Source organism: Mustela nigripes, chromosome 3 (genome assembly GCF_022355385.1).
Source record: "Mustela nigripes isolate SB6536 chromosome 3, MUSNIG.SB6536, whole genome shotgun sequence".
NCBI lineage: Eukaryota > Metazoa > Chordata > Mammalia > Carnivora > Mustelidae > Mustela > Mustela nigripes.
Genome location: NC_081559.1, coordinates 94,597,276 through 94,613,724, shown reverse-complemented (window position 1 = coordinate 94,613,724; position 16,449 = coordinate 94,597,276). Strand labels below are relative to the sequence as shown.

Sequence of the window (16,449 nt, the reverse complement as noted above, 5' to 3'; positions counted from 1 at the left end):
TGAAACCCCACCCGAAGCTGGGGCTCCTATGCTCTGCATGTGTTGGGACCACACACCGCAGCAGGACAGAGAGGTCATCTACTAAGGCTTCCATGACACCCTGTGGCAGTCCCTGCTGGCCTACAGCAGACAGGCACACCCACAGAATGACAGAGCCAAGGTGCTAACAGAGTTTTTATGAACTGGAATGGAAGACTTGCTAAGTATGTGCCTCTACAGGTAAATCCAGATTTGACTAAATTAAAATGAGAAATGAAACACGACAGAACATGCACTCAATTTGTTAAAAGGAAAAGGCACATTCCTCAATTATGTTGAAAGGTACTACACGGAATTACCACAACTGCTTGCCTATTTTCCATGGCTGTTTGTTAGAAGTGTTAAAAAGAAAAAGCTTCTTGGGATAGAAAGAGCTCATGCCTGGGAACATCTAGTGTCTTTGGGTGGGTCACTTGGTCTACCTGGTCTCAGGGTCCTTCTGATGTCTAAGGTGAGGACATCCTACTCCTCACAGGGTTACTAGGAGGATGGAAGAGCTACCATACCGTGAAAGCTCTTTCTAACCTGTTAAGTGGCCACATCAAGGTCAAGCATGATCACAAACATGAATACAGAACTCTAAAGGAGGACACATAGTACTATGGTCCTCCTCATAAACAAAACCTTACTGTGTAGGAAGTTCCTGTGGCCCGGACTCCTTTGTGATGAGACGGACACGGCCCCCATCCTTCTTCACTTTGTCCAATGATGCTACAGCAACATCTTCTTTGGTGATGTATCTAAAACAATTACATGTTAAGTAGATTTCCTCTCTTCTAAGTTTTTCTATTTCATGCTTCTATTCCTCCTTGTAAAAGCAAGAGGAAAAAAGGCAAGACAGGAGCCTTCGTGGTGCTAATTACCAATATTAGGGAATATTTCCTACCTTTCCATTGGCCTCCATGTGTGGGAAACACATTTCTGTTCCAAAGTGGTTTTTTCTAGATTTATTTTTTTAAGTCTTTTCAAGAGTCATTCATTATCCTCTGGACCAGTTTTCACTTTGGGGACAAGAGGAGTGGGTGTAGGGATAAGAACCAAATCCATGCACAACTAACTGACAGCTGTGAGTAAATAGCTTGCCACGCTGCGTGGAGAATCTCTCACTGCATGTGTACCTCCCTCTTGGCCTTTTCGTCCAAGTTCCTTCAGCCACCTTGGTCAGTTACAACAGGGTATCAGCGTACTGGGGAAAAGTGACTCTCTTTTTAGTTAACCAGGTTTCATCACATCTTCTATATTCCTAAGGCTGTTTCCATTATTATCAGCCATACAGGGTTTATGGAATCTTCCATAATAAATAAAGCCACTCTTGATGTGGGATTCAGAACCTTATTACACAACACTACTGATCCCACACAATGGTTTAGGGACTGGAAGTAAAGAGGAAAGTTATTCCAATTAAAGGTGACGGGGGAATTTAAGTAGGTAAAATGCAATTACCCAATTAATTTCTTCTAATTAGCATGGCCCACTTTCTCTGGTAGTTTACACTTCTTATAATTTTTTTTCCTTTTTAATTAGTTTAAACATGAATTTCTTCATATTTCCAAGTACTTCTTAATTTGGTATCTTGACAATAAAGTTAAATCACAATGGAATTGTGTAATTGTAGGTAAGATCTTAGAAATTTGCTTTTCTGTTAAAGTAGATTTAATAACAGATTTGGTTTTTATAAACTATTAATTTTTTGACTAGCTGATACATGCACGTATTTCAAAATTCAAAAGGTCGGCAGTGGTGTCTATGGTGAAGAGCAAGTTTCCCATCCATTCCCATCCCTCCTCCAAAGTTACCTCTGTGATCAGTTTTTAACACATCCTCTTAGAATGTTTTTCTGTGTATAGGTTTGTAACTTTTATTTTCTTGGTATTTTTACTGACATATACCATAAAATTTCCCATTTTAAAGTTTACATTTCAGGGCATTCTAGTTCATTCACAAGGTTGTCCAGCCATCACCACTAATTCCAGAACATTTTCATCACCCCAGAAAGAAACCTGTATTCATTAGCAGTCACTCCTCATTATACTTTTTTTTTTTTTTAAAGCAAATGGTAGCATAATAAACACGCTAATCTCCACCTTGTTCTTTTTTACCTACACATCCGAGAGGTCTTTCCAGATTAGTACATACGGGTTGCCCTGTTTTTTAATGATGACATGTTATTCCATTATTTCAATAAACCATATAATATGTTTATCGCTGTTCTAGTCTCTGCTATCTCAAATAGTGCTGTAATATCCCCACACTTATTTCTACACATTAAATCCTTGTAGAATAAATTTTCTGGAAGCAGAATTGCTGGGTCAAAGGTCTTGGGTACTTTAAATTTGGACAGATTTTGACACATCGCTTTCTCCTTTGGGTTTATACCAACCAATAGAGGGGCTTACTGGCAATGTGGGAGAGGACCTGTTTCCTCACACTTAAACTAGCACAAGATCTGTCAGTTAAAAACATCTTTGCTAACGGTGATACATATCTCCTTATAGCTTTAAATCTGCATTTCTCCTGGGAGGAGTGACCCTCTTTTCATATATTTGCATTTCTACTGGTGTGTTATTCTAAAAGCAAAAGAAAAAAAGAATCACAGTGAATTCTTCCAGAATTCTCTAACTTGCCCTTTTGGTTCCCAAATTTCCCATATCCCCTCATCCCCCAATTCTTCAACCATTTCATTCCCTCGACAAAAGCACTTCACTAAAGTATTTCAGTGGATTCTAATGAACTCAAACACTTCCTGGCTTTGAGGGGCAAGGGGATATTAAGCCTTGCTTCAGGTATTATTCAGTGTTTAAAAGCTTCGAGACCTAATTCAGTAACTTTAAAAGATGCTGAGAAATCTATTCAGAGATTTAAGAGCTAAAAATAACCTTTCCTACAAGAGATTTAAGCACAAAATTCTGGAAACCACAAGAAAGAGATCAATCAACCCCAAAGCGGGAGGTTGGCATCTTCTCAAACATGGCTGTGTTACCACCATTTAATTTTCCATTGAGGTTTGCTGGGAAGCTGATGTAAGTGTACCACCTCTCAAAAGGATTAGGGTAAGAATAGGGAAGGGGGAACACTGCCTACTGAAGTAATTCCTGGGTGGGCATGGCAGTATTAGATGGCAAATTTTAGAGAAGAGAAGAGTATGTTGGAAAGTGGCCACAACAGTGAAAACAGTGCTGGGCTCTAGGATGCTGACCTGCTTTGGGGGTCAAAAGAAATCGCTGGCATCCTAAACCCAACAGGGCTCCAAGGAAAGCAGGCCTGCCTTTGACAAATGGGAACTAAGCAACTGGAACAAGAGCTGGTGACCTTGGCTTCCATTCACATTTAAGACAGAGCTACTCAAAGCTAACTGCAAAATCTGAGCTTGGAAGGGTTCCGTGCACGAAATGGTGTGTATCACTGCAGGATAATCTGGCTGGAGATCTAGCCACTGCTTAAAGTTAGTGTCTGTGTGTCTTTATTCTAAGGCCATTCCATTTTTTTAGAGAGGAATCCTCTAATTTTCTGCTCAGAAGTAAAATGTGTGTAGTACCCTGGAAGTGAAGAAAGGGGCCTGGCAAGTGCTGGTTTCCAATAGAACATCTCTTCCTTTATCTCTACTAAGCCTGGTGTTTCCAAGGCTGGTGCCTCCCTGGCTCAGTTTCAATAGAAAGTAGACTGGTAGGACAATGGGAGGGCAAGGCATCCAGTGTCTACCTGCTCCTCAGACAGACTTCCAGTCAGGGCTGTTGCGCAGCCCCATCTCTCACACCTGCTTTAAGAGAGACACAGTTATGCCAAGTCACGGGGCCTGCTGGGGTTGTCCAGCAAGAACAAGCACGCTTCCCCAAAGCACACCCCTCTGCGGGCACACAGTTTTGTTTTCATTGCTCTGCTAAGTCCACTTCCCTAGAGCCTTCCCTCTCTCCCGCTTTCTCATCAGTCACTGAGGTCTCCAGATCTACCTCTCGGCACCACTCCCCATCCTCTTTCCTCCATTCCCATCCCTCCTAATGTCTCTTAACTTATGTGGGAGGCAGTATCTTAACCATCTCTCCCTAGGACTCCTCCTGTCTCCCATATTCAGGCAAGCACTCATCTAGGTCCTGTGGTAAAGGGTTTGTAGATGTGATTCGGGTTACTAATCAGCTGACCTTAAGAAAGGGAGCAATTCCAAGAATGAGAAGGATTTGACACACCATTGCTGGCCCAGGGATGTAGGAACTCCTCTGTCAGAACTAGAAAAAAGCCTCTAGAAACTAAGGGCAAGCCGCACTCTGACAGCCAGCAAGAAAACCCAAGTCCTGCAATCACAAGGAACTGAATTCTGTCAACGACCTCACTGAGGGTGGAAATGGACTCCGGACTCTCAGGGAGAGTCCAACCTGCTGACACCTTGAATTCAACCTTAGAAAATCCAGAGCAGAGAAACCAGTAGAGCCAGCTCAGGCCTCTGACGTACAGAGCTGTGAAAGAATACATTTCTGTGGCTTTGAGCTGCTAAGTTTGTGGTGATGCAGTAGAAGAAAGCCAATGCAACCTGCTTCCGTATTTCAGGTCCTCCCTTTTGATCTCATTTCGCAACTGCTGGCAGGGCGAGCTCTGGAAAACAAGTCCGACTGATGACTCTGCTGCTTGACACAGGTCTTAGCTTTCATATAGCATCTCCATAAAATTTGATAGGTAACGCCGTGTGCCTGACTTGGGTTTGTATTGGTTTCATAACTTCTGCTTTTACACCTGCTCAGCCAGCTTTCTTGGGTGGTTCTCTAAGTGGTCGTCCATGTCTGATGGGGAGGCAACAAGTCTAGGAATGGCTGGAGTGGGCTGTAAATTTAGTTAAGAAGGAGATTAAGGTCATGCATAGAGAAGACCAATACTGCAACTAAGACGGTGGTGATGACAATGAGAAAATATAGGAAACAGGATTGAGAGGAACAGCATAGGCAGGCATCATGCTTTCTGTTACACACGGGTGGGTATCTGTATGTGTAGGGGTGTGTGTGCATGTGTGTATATATACATATATCAACATACACATATATTTTAAATGTCTTTTTTTACATAAAGTAATAAGCATTCATGGGAAATACTTAAGCACTATGGAAGAGTTTAGATGAGTCCCAAACTGGCAGCTTCTAGACAAATCCAACCAGTCAAAGGGCTTTAACTGATTCATATAGTATTTTACCTTTAGCCTGAATTTGAATGACTTCAGATGGTTTAGGCATTTCCCAATTTGTCATACTTTCCCCCCTACCTCAACCTTTTCTGGTTTTACACTTGATCTCATGTGTTCATTTATGGTTCCTGCTTTGCTTTTAGTCAAAGGAGTTTGCGATCCAGGCCTAAAGTATACAGTCCCTACTATCTCCACGACTCCTCTATTATATGGTCTATAGCAAGACCCCTCATCAGGGGCACTATCGACATTCTGAAACAGATAATTTCTTGGGAGTGCAGTTCTGTTCACTGTAGGATTTTCAGCAGTATCCCAGGCCTCTAGCCACTACATGTTCCCCAGTTGTAGCCCCTAATTATAAGAAACTAAAATGTCTCCTAACATTGCCATCCTGGGGGAGTCAAAGTGCCCTCAGCTGAGAACTACTGTCTTAAAGAAACTTCTAATAAGAGTTTCTAAGGTACCCTTCTAGATACTTTCTGTGTCATAACAGCAATTACATATATCTGTATCTCCATCCTTTTTTTTAAACACTTATTTTTACTCTTAATAATGTATCACAAGTATCATTCCTTCTTCTCACATATGACTATACCATATGCCACATTTTGCAACAGCTGAAGGGATCTGTCACTGTACAGGGATACAAGCTGGATGATCAGCTGCATCTTCTCACGTATCATTGCTGGATGTTTTTTACCTGTGTGCATGGACAAGGCTAGAGACTGTAAACTGGTGGGGTGAAGACACATGACTGGTGTGTGGAGACAGCAAGAGTGACAGGAGCTTGTTCTGCCACGTGGCTGTTCAGTTTGGTGCTTTGGGATCTCTTCCCATGCAGGAGCTGGGCAACAGAACAGTGGACTGTGCATCGCTGCTTCCTGCTGAGGGGACAGTCTACAGAGAAGGGGGCCTGAGGTCCTGCAGGGTATGCCTGAGCAGGGCAGAGATGACTAGGTAGCCAAGAAAGGAAAAGTACATGTACAGGATTAGGAAAAAACCTGTAATGATTAAGGTAAAACATAGACAGGACACACTTGATCTTTTGCTTCTGGCCATGGGCAAGAGACTAGTTCCCTGCCACCCTCTGGGTGCTGATGTGACAAGAACTGGTCCCCTGCTGCATGGCACCCAGATTCATGCTACAGGAGCACAGGGCAGTGGCTCTTCTAACAGGGATGTGTCTTTCTGTCGGTAAACTGTGTCCTGGCTTTGGCAGGTCACAGGTCACACCGTCTGTCACTCTGGCGTCTCTTCTGATAAGTGGGGATTCATGGGAACCAAGACCCAGAAAACCTGATCTTTCCAGCAGATCTGATCAAATTCACAAAATATCTAATTATGGTGCTATAAAACAAGCTGTTATTTTATGTATGATTTTCTCTTAACTCATCAGGATTTATTTCATTAGCGATGACATAAAACGTCTCAGAACCCCGCCCCCCAACCCTGTGCCATGCCCGCGGCAGAAATAACCATGACAAATAATGAACTACAAAATAAAAAAGAAAGACAATGCATACCTTTTCGTACTATTTTGTTTGGTTTGTTGCTTTGTGATCTCTTCCAAAGCAAGAAGTGGGCTACAGAAGAGCTGCCCGCTTTTCCTGATAATCTTTTGCTTCATGGCCGTTAGACTACTCCATTCTCGAACAAACCTCAAAATCTGCCAGAACATGAGATAATGAAAAGAGTTTCCAGCTCACCAGGCATCTTCCTTTGAAAGTAAAGCCCCTTATCCCATCAGAAAACTGCTGTTTTATTATATCCCCAAATAGGTTTCCAAATGCTACAATTTCAGGCTTTCTTCAGTTTGATGCATCTTCACATCTATTGTGAAATACCTGTGGCCAGTTCTGCAGAGGTCTCTTTCAACGCAAAGACTCAAAAGGTGCATTTTAGGACACCCAGCATATGTCCTTAACACACACGGGGACCAATGGCAACAATGTGCTCAGCGAGACGGAAAGAGGTCCGGCTGTCAGAAGCACAAAGCCAGCAGGGCCCCGGCAAAAGTGGTCTTGGGGAGAGCGGGTCTAAGAGCAGCGGCGGGCTTCAGTGCCACATCTGAGAACTGCTTTATCTGACTACCTGACTTCTCACAGGAAGATAGCCAGCAATAAATCTGGGACATTTTTACCTGCGTTGCTCTTATTATTAGTCAATTGTACGTAACTGGCTATTTTCTGGGAATCTGAGTGAGAATCAGGATTCAATGATATCAGAGAAAGTAGCTCACTGCTACCTCTTCCTTGATGGGTGCAACTGAGCCATGGGCAATGTTTGCTTTCCACTCCAAGGACAGAAATGTAATCGCTATTTTCTCGTAAAAAGTGGTACTCTGTATGCTGCCAGCCCCACATGCACTGGCCCTTCTTAGCAGTGAGGATCAATCCGCCACAGATGAGGCTTAAGGCCTCCCAAGCAGATCGTTGGCCTACGGCTGTGGGCTGGTGCTTCTGAGGGTGCCAGGGTCCCCCCGCACGGCATCGTCCCTGCTTTCAGAATTTGTTATTGGTAGAACTTAACCGTCAGAGATAAAATGAGATTGTGTCAGATACGAATATCACAGTTGCTAATCCTGTGAAGGAGAAATTAAATGATGTGAGGATAATTCTATCCACAGAAACAGCAACCCTAGGTGTGATCACTCACCAAGGAAACAGATCTCACATTTATTCTCAGCACCAAGGTAAATCACAGGCAGCACCCGCACTGACGAAAATGCGACCAGTGATTTGACTCTGCACGAGGCCAGGAGGTAACTTTGCCTTTCTTAAACTCAAAATGGTCTTAAAGTACTCAACAGATTTTAACTTAAAACAAATGCATAGGACTAGTCTTACCAAGGAGCGATTCTGTTTCAGCTGAAAGGTTGCTGGCAAGTCTTCCCAAAGGTCTAATTTTATATCCAAAGGAATGAAGTTACAGTTCATTTGGTTTCCATCCTGATTATAGATTAGGAAGGCATTATTAATCCAACTGGTCTGTAGGCCCTACTAATTATTTTAAAAGTAAAGAATTATATTCCCGCACAACATTCCCAGTCTCTAACAGATAAAATGAAGGTAGCACACTGTAACAAGGTTCTACCCACACAGCTGCCCTGCACAGATGCCGGGTGACGGGAGGGGACAGGCTCCCCAGACCCTCTGAATGCCCCACTGCTCTCCCTCTTAAGGGTAACAATACCACGTAGAGGGCTGTAGTTAAACATGAGGTTTAAATATGGGTATTTCTTTCATAAAGGGGAAGAAAAACCTCTGCATATGAAAATCCATTGCATCAACAAAAGCTGAATCCATACTGGAATTCCCTCAGCTCAAAAGAAAGAGCTTCCACAATCGCTTTGGAAAAAACACACAAAAAGCGCTTAACATATTGATTCAAAGATTAGACATGTAATGGTTAACTCTAAACTCTGAATCAGAGTTGGGATTCTGGCTAACATGAATAGATCTTTGGAGGGATACTGTTACTACAACATAGGATGCTAACAGCTGTTACTGATCTTCCTTTTAAGGGGTTTTTATCCAAATTCCTACTTCCGGATTTGCCTCAGCTCAGTTTATAGCTGTGAATGGACCCGTTCGTGTGTCCTTTGCTTAGTGTCTCATGTTTAGAAGATTGAATAACATTTTACGGTAAAGGGACACGCAAATATTTAGCTCATTCATAAAAATGCACCTGAGACTGTTAAAAGAGAGAAGTCAAGAAGGTGAGGGGGCCCACGTGACACAGGCTGGATGCTAGAAGATGGGCCAGCAAAGCTGTCACACCAGGACTTTGCGGTTTCTCTCCTCCCTCCACCCGAAGGATGGAACTTTGATCGAATGTAGAAACATTGATCAGATGACCCAGGATGCAGAGCTTTCACTGTACAGAATAGAAAGTGTAAGAAGTTTAAGGGCTTCTGAATTCTGTGTTGTACTCTTCCTGGTGTCTGCCTTTTGGTTTCTTGACCTTCAGTCCCCTTTGGGGACCAGTTCTGTTATTCTCACATGGCGGTCTGAGAAGGCCTTGGGGACGGGGGTCCAAGCCTTAAAGAGAAGCATCATTCACTGCCTGGCTTCGTTCCTGGTGTCTCTCTCTTGGCTGTGGTCCCATGAGAGAAGCAGCGTGGGTCTTCTGGCATTCAGGATCATAGTCATTTCCTAATCTTCTAGAAATCCCTTCTAATTATTAATTGGCAATGGAGATTATAACATAACCTGCCATCTATCTATATTTCTATTTGGTTTAGTGTAAAACCTGTAATCTAAGTTATCTTGAAAAAAGGCATTCTTTCAGTAGGCTGGCTCATGATGGTATGAAGTTATAAATATTATATTATTAGTACCTATAAAGATTAGAAATTTGATACTGTAGACCAAACAGAAGTACTCATCATCTCGGCAAGTTTTTCCTCAAATACTCACACTAGGTTGCCTAGGCCAAAGATTCTCACAGGGCCCTGAGAACACTTCAGGGGATCCACAAAGGCAAAAGTGTTTTCATAATAACGGTAAGACAACATTTGCCCTTTCACCCTCATCCTCTCACAGATGCACAGTGATTTTCCAGGGACAGATAAGATAGGAGAATCCCAAAGTCTTCTAATAAAACTCGAGAGAAATTGCTAACAGTGTAAAACAATGCAGGGGTGTCTGGTTGGCTCAGTTGGTTAAACACCCAACTCTTGATTTCAGCTCAGGTCATGGTCTCAGGGTCCTGGGATCCAGCCCAGGTCAAGCTCCTGCTGAGTGTGGAACATGCTTGTCCCTTTCCCTCTGCTCCTCCCCATGTTCTCTTTCTGTCCCTCTAGAATAAATAAATTTTTTAAAAATCTTTAAAAAAAATGTAAAACAATGCCAACTCTCCTCACAGATATAACTCAGAGGAACAAAAGCTCCTCGGGGTTCTCAACAAATTTTGAAAGTACAAAGAGCTCCTGAGACTAAAAAGTTTGAGCACCACAAACCTAGACTATGGCATGCAACTGAGCAATCAAATTTTTAAAGCTTCCTAGAATGTATTTGACGTGGATGGGCAGAGTCAGGCTTCTGCAATGGTGCTGTGGCTGCTACAAATGATCCGAGAAGGATCTAACTTTTTTTTCAAAGTACAGTTGACATGATGTTACATAAGTTTCAGGTGTACGACATGGTGATTTGACAAGTCTATACATTACGCTGTGCTCACACAAGTGTAGCTGCCATCTGTCACCATACAACACTATCACAGTATCATTGACTGTACTTCCTGTGCTGTCACTTTCATCCTTATGACTTACTCCATAATCGGAAGCCTGTAACTTTCCCTCCTCTTCACCCATTTTGCCCGCCTCCCCACCCTGTCCCCTCTGGTAACCACCAGTTAGTTCTCTGATTTGGGGTCTTTTTCTGCTTTGTTTGTTCATTTGTTTTGCTTTCTTAGATTCCACACAAAAGGGAAATCATGAGGTATTTGTTTTTCTCTGTCTGACTTATTTCACTTACCATCACACCCTCCCTTGTCCATCCATGTTGTTGCAAGTGGAAAGATCTTGTTCTTTTTTTAATAGCTGCATAATATGCCATTGTGTAGCTGTGTAGCTGTGTGTGTGTGTGTGTGTGTGTGTGTGACAACTAGAGCTCTTACTGAGAGTTCCTTATGGCTAGCCATAGTGCTAAGCGATTTATAGGAATTTGTTCATGTTAACCTTGCCTTGCAACAACTTCTCTTCACATTTTCCAGTTGAGGAAACCGAGGCACAAAGGAGTTAAGGAATAGGTTCAAGATTCCACACTCGGTAACAGATATGAATTGAGGCAGTTTGGCCCTGAAGTCTGTGCTCTTAACTACTATATGCTGTTTTTCCTCTCATTATCTTTAGATTTAACAAAGGAATTTTAGAATTAGCTTAAGAAGAAAAAGAACCAGATACCTATCTCATTGTTAATGAAATTAAATATTTCCAATGAAACATGAAAAAAAAGGAAGTCTTTTGTATGTTTCAAGTACAGAATCTGCATAATGCTTACCTTAGTATAGAGGTGAATCCGGTCCGTATTCCTACTTGCACAGAACATTAAGGTTTCATACACTGGCAAGTTGTCTGAACTCTTCAACTGTTCTAATTAAGAAGATAAAAAAGGACCTGAAGGCTTACCTCTCCTCTAACCAAAATAGCTTATTTCAATCTTCTATGGGTTAGAATGATGAAAAAGCTATATAAAATGTATCACCGTATTTGACAAAGAACACGTGTCTGCACTTAAAATAAAACTGTGATGGCAAGCCACCTAAGACCACACTGGCTTATATAGAAACCAGTTGCTTTGCACTTTTGCTAATGACTCTACAAGAGAGAAATAAATTCAGAATTAGCTGAAAAGATATGAGTTAGGTATGAGAGAGAATTTCCTGCCACTAAGAGTTGTTACTGGTCTTAAAGGAGTCTAGAATCTGGGCTTCTCCAAGAGTGGTTTTAAGTTGGGACTGCAGGAGCACCATTTTGGTTGCTGGCAGCAATCCAGCCTGTGAAATCCCACTTAAATGCCAGATTCCCTATAACCCCGTGCTTCACATTCACCAAAGGGGATATGTGGACAAGCTTTTTTCCTGATAATCTTATTTACCACCTCTCAGTCTCACTGACCAATATATATGGAGAGAGAGAGGGTCATCACAGTGGATCTAAATAATAATTAATGGTTAACTCTTATCAAGTACTTACAATGTGCCAGGCACTTTTCTCAGTACATTCATTAACAGCTTTCAGAAATAAGTAGTGCATTTTACGGAGGAGAAAACTGAGGCACATTAATTTGCCCAAAGTCACACCACCAGTAAGAAGGCTTCAGACCAGTAACGTGGCTACAGAGCTTGTGCCCTTAACCTCTGCCACAGTTCCTAAATGACTTCCATCATCATCATTATTTTTTATTTTTTCTTCAGTGACCTTTTAATGTGTTCCCCTAGATCTAGAAGTCTATGATTTTTCACTCTACTTGGCAACCTTATCATATTTTAATTTTTCTAGTCAAGCCACTGGTCATTTTACAAACTTGGGACTATTCCCATATTTCATAAGTTCAAAAATGTCATTTTTCCCCCATGCTTTAACATCTCAAAAATTGGCATGTTATACAGCCAATAATCATGTCATTTTATAATCACTGTTGGCCAGGTGACAGTTGTGAAGTGGTTGTCACTGCCTGAGCACACATGAGCTTAATCATAACTACAATACCACTGTACAATACTTCAACACCACACTTGAGTCAAATGTGTTGTTTGTTATTACATGAGTTGAATTTAATTACCTCTAAAATGTCTTCAAAATGTTTTACTATGATTTGGTATTGAAATAAAAAGTCAACATGCATACCAAAAATTTTTGCACATAAAGCAGGAGAGCATAAATTTGATATTAAAGAAGTAAATACGGTATCATTTGAGGAATAATCAAAATTTTTTTATATTCTTGCAAAGGAATAAACAAGTGCTTCATGGAACCCAAGGAAAGGAGATCCCTGCAGACAGAGAAGGCTCTCTCACATCTGGATCCTGAGATGTGCAGAAGGGCTGCCTAGTACATGCCAAACACCACAAGTGAGGGCAGAAGGACTGCCGAATCCCCCAGGACAATGAAAGAACTATCAAAGCAACAGAGGGTAAGACCTGGTCTGGGATCTCATTCGGGAATTAAGTCATGATTTAATTTTTAGAGTTTCTTTCTTAATGTACATACAATAAGTGCATCATACAATCAGTCCATCTTCAGATCTTTTGAAGAACCACGGTTAATGCATTACTATTTAAAGATTAGAAGTCATTCTCTGATAAAAAAGCGTTATAGGATTGATTCCAAATCAGTTGATATTCTTGGTAGTTAGCAGCTACATTGGGGAACATGTTTCTCTTTCCGTTGTTTTTATGAAGTATAATTTAATGGCTTGAGACTAGAGATGATGCATCTTGTGAAGACATAGCCATTCTTCCAGACCCTTAGAATTCCAGTTAGAACAAAACCAGAGTCCCTGCAAAGCACATGCCACTGCAGTTCTAGAAGGGTTTATGTGCACTGAATAAACATTTTCATATAGTGTGCCCCCTCTGTCATCCTTCTGTTTTTTTTTTTTCCCATGGAAATACATGTTAGTGGGGGAGAGGTGAACATATCGCTTGTATGGAATTCTCAGCCCAGTGATCTCAGAAGTCAAAGAAAGGAAGAGAGGGAAGGTATGGGGGAAAAGATGGCGTTGTCTGGCGTGGATGAGACCAATGCATATTTCACTGGCAGAACAGAATTTCTAAAGGTCTAGAGATTTTTGAAAAGTATGTTTAAGTAAACCTAGCATCTGCCTTCATCAAGGAACCGATTTCCAACTACCAAACCAGAATTTCTCTGCCATACATGAAGAGACTCATGGCCCATAAGTTGTTTGTTCTTAGTCAGATGTTCAGTACAGTGAGCTACATGTTGTCCTACAACAAGGGCTTCATCAGCACTTGAAGGATTGTCAGAGCAGGAGGAAGGAAAGCCCCACCTGAGACGACACCATATACCCAAAGACTGTTAAAATTAACACATCTAAAAGAGGGTCCATTCCAAGATATTATTTGAGAAGACCTTGAGGCATTAGAGGGAAGAAGGCTGAGGGAAAAAAAAAAAAGGAGGATGCCCCGAGCTCAGAAATTCTTAAATGAACATTTCATTTAAAAACTATGAATCTGACTCTGAGTTATATCTGTGTTTAATAGCAACTAAGTTAGAAGAAAAACTTTAACTGTCCCATCTCAACAGTTTTGGTGTTGTTATAATGAGAACATCAGTCTGTAGGTTACTATGGTCACTAACCGATAAACAAAGAAAATAACCCCAAAGTACTCATGAACTCCAGCTCTGGCCACATATAACAACAGTGATGTGTGACCTATGGGCGGGTATACACCAACCATCACAGCTTGAAGTAATGGATTGAAGCAACCAAAGAATAAATAAATCCAAACACTACATGGTTGGCTCCGAGTGCAGTCATGATTCCTATAGTCTTAAAATTATGTACCTTAAGAACGGTTTCTTAAAAAAACCCACCCCAAGTCCTAAATTTAGGTCAATTAGTTGTAACCATTTAAAAGAAATTCGTGGGCAAACAATTACTGATCTGTTAAGTAGCTGTTAACATGCCATTCTTACTATTTTGTCCTAAAGAACCTCACAAGTGTCAAAACCACACCCTCACTCGTGGATGGGCCCGACCCGACCCGCATGAGGCTGGGCGAGCAGCCTGGGGGCAGCACCGGCAGAGCTACATGTCAGTTCTGCTGCGTTATGTCTGAATGCCCACAGCTTTGCTCTTCAGCCATCTGGTATTTCAGTGTGTGCTTCCAATTGTTGGTATGTTTAATATCAATCAGAATACAAGGAACCTGGAATGGGGTACTAGTTGCAAGTCTATCCACAGTATTATCTATCTACATGCATACTTAGTATCTGAACACTGGAAGTGGAAACCAGACTTACCATCACCTGGCTGGGGTGTGAGTGTGTCTTCTCTCTTGATTTCTGATATTGCTTCCTTGCTCTCAGCCAACGGGTTAGGATCTGAGGGTGCAAGGACTTGTTTTTCACGGTCAGAACTAGTCCAAACATTTTTGGAGGTGTCTTTCCCAGGATCAACTTTCTTGTTTTCATTTTTATCTTGGGTAGAGCTGTCTATTTGTAGAATTACGAAAATCAAACAAACAATTTACACACAAATGTGGATAAAATCATTATTTACTCTAAGGCCAGTTTTTAAAAAGTTACAGCTAGGTCTTATAAAAAGAAACATGGTTGGGACGCCTGAGTGGCTCAGTCAGTTAAGTGGCTGCCTTCACCTGAGGTCATGATCCCAGGGTCTTGGAATGGAGTCCTACACTGGGCTCCTTGCTCAGCAAGGAGCCTGCTTCTCCCTCTCCCTCTGCCTGCTCCTCTCTCTGCTTGTGCTCTCTCTGTCAAATAAATAAAAGTCTTAAAAAAAAAAAAAAAAAAAGGAAACATGGTCAACAGTTTTTATTCATTCTCTGCAAACACCTGTTGGGAGTCACTAAATGCCCCATGTGCAAATGATGGGGTACCGAACAGGCAGTAAGGAGTGAGATAGACAAATCCCTGCTTCCTAGAGTTTCCATTTTAAGTATTAGAAAAAAGTACATCAGAGAAAGAGAATAAAGGCCAATGAATAAAGAAAAAGAGAAGTAAAACAAGAAAATAAAACAAGGTTTCATAATCAGGGGTTGGTGGGGAACAAAGGTCCACAGGGCCAAGCTCTGGGTTGAGTTCCATTTGGGCTGAGGGCTGTTTGGGAATCTAGAAGCCCAGCCCGAGGGTCTGTATTCTCAAACTGAATTGTAAATGTAAACGAAGCCACTGAGGGTTGTAGAAAAAGGAATGGAATCATCTGAGTTTTTAACGGCTCACCCTAGCTGCTTGTACTGAAGGGCCACAGGGAGGCGAGCTGCAAGGCCACTGAGGTCTGGGGGAGGAAATGGTAACTCCAGTAGGATGATAGCAACCAAGATGACATGGCCAGAATTGAGATAGACTTTGGAAGTTATGCTGGCGGAACCTGACAAATCAAGTGTGGGAGAAGAGAAAGGAATGAAGGACGCTGCCTGGGTTTCTAGTATCATGGACGCATGATGAGAGAAGAGAAGATTTGGTGTTAGATGTGGTGGTGAATCAAGAACTCCACCGCGGGCCATGGTCACATGAGCAGGACAGATGAGGCAGAGGCATATGCACGAACTGCGGTTCAAGCAGGCGACAGAAATATGGGCCTATGAGCTATAAGATGGCAAGTATGAGCTATGTAGCTATGTGCACGTTAGGAACAAAGCACAAGAAGAGCACCTGGGTGCTCAGTAGAGCAAGCGACTCGACATCTCAGAGTCATGAGTTCAAGCCCCATGTTGGGCACAGAGATTACTTACAAAAACAAAAACAAAACAAGAACAAAAAAACAAAGCCCAAGGTAAGGGTTACCTATTGACAAATATTACTGTTCAATATATACTATACCAAATTGTACTGAATGTACTAAATGTCCTGGAGACTGTATTAGCAAACTTTATAGGAGTGTAATTTCCTAACATTGCTCCTTTTTCTTGGTTTGTTTTTAAAGATTTTATTTATTTATTTGAGAGAGCAAGTGAGAGCGCATGAGCACACGGGCATGGGGACTGGCAGGCAGAGGAAGAAGGAGAAGCAGGCTCCCTGCTGAGCAGAAAGGCCCATG

At 41.9% G+C, this 16,449-nt stretch overlaps 1 protein-coding gene across 2 annotated transcripts in view; it reads right to left on the bottom strand.

The window, feature by feature from the left end:
• ZRANB3 (zinc finger RANBP2-type containing 3) overlaps positions 1 to 16,449 on the bottom strand; it is a 334,039-nt gene that overhangs the window by 11,673 nt on the left and 305,917 nt on the right. For both annotated transcript variants that reach the window (XM_059394390.1, XM_059394391.1), the window contains 5 exons: positions 14,694 to 14,885; positions 11,206 to 11,297; positions 8,050 to 8,151; positions 6,727 to 6,869; positions 669 to 779 (listed from right to left, as the gene is read on the bottom strand). In XM_059394390.1, coding sequence (XP_059250373.1) covers positions 669 to 779; positions 6,727 to 6,869; positions 8,050 to 8,151; positions 11,206 to 11,297; positions 14,694 to 14,885 — 640 coding nt within the window. The remainder of the gene's footprint in view (positions 1 to 668; positions 780 to 6,726; positions 6,870 to 8,049; positions 8,152 to 11,205; positions 11,298 to 14,693; positions 14,886 to 16,449) is intronic.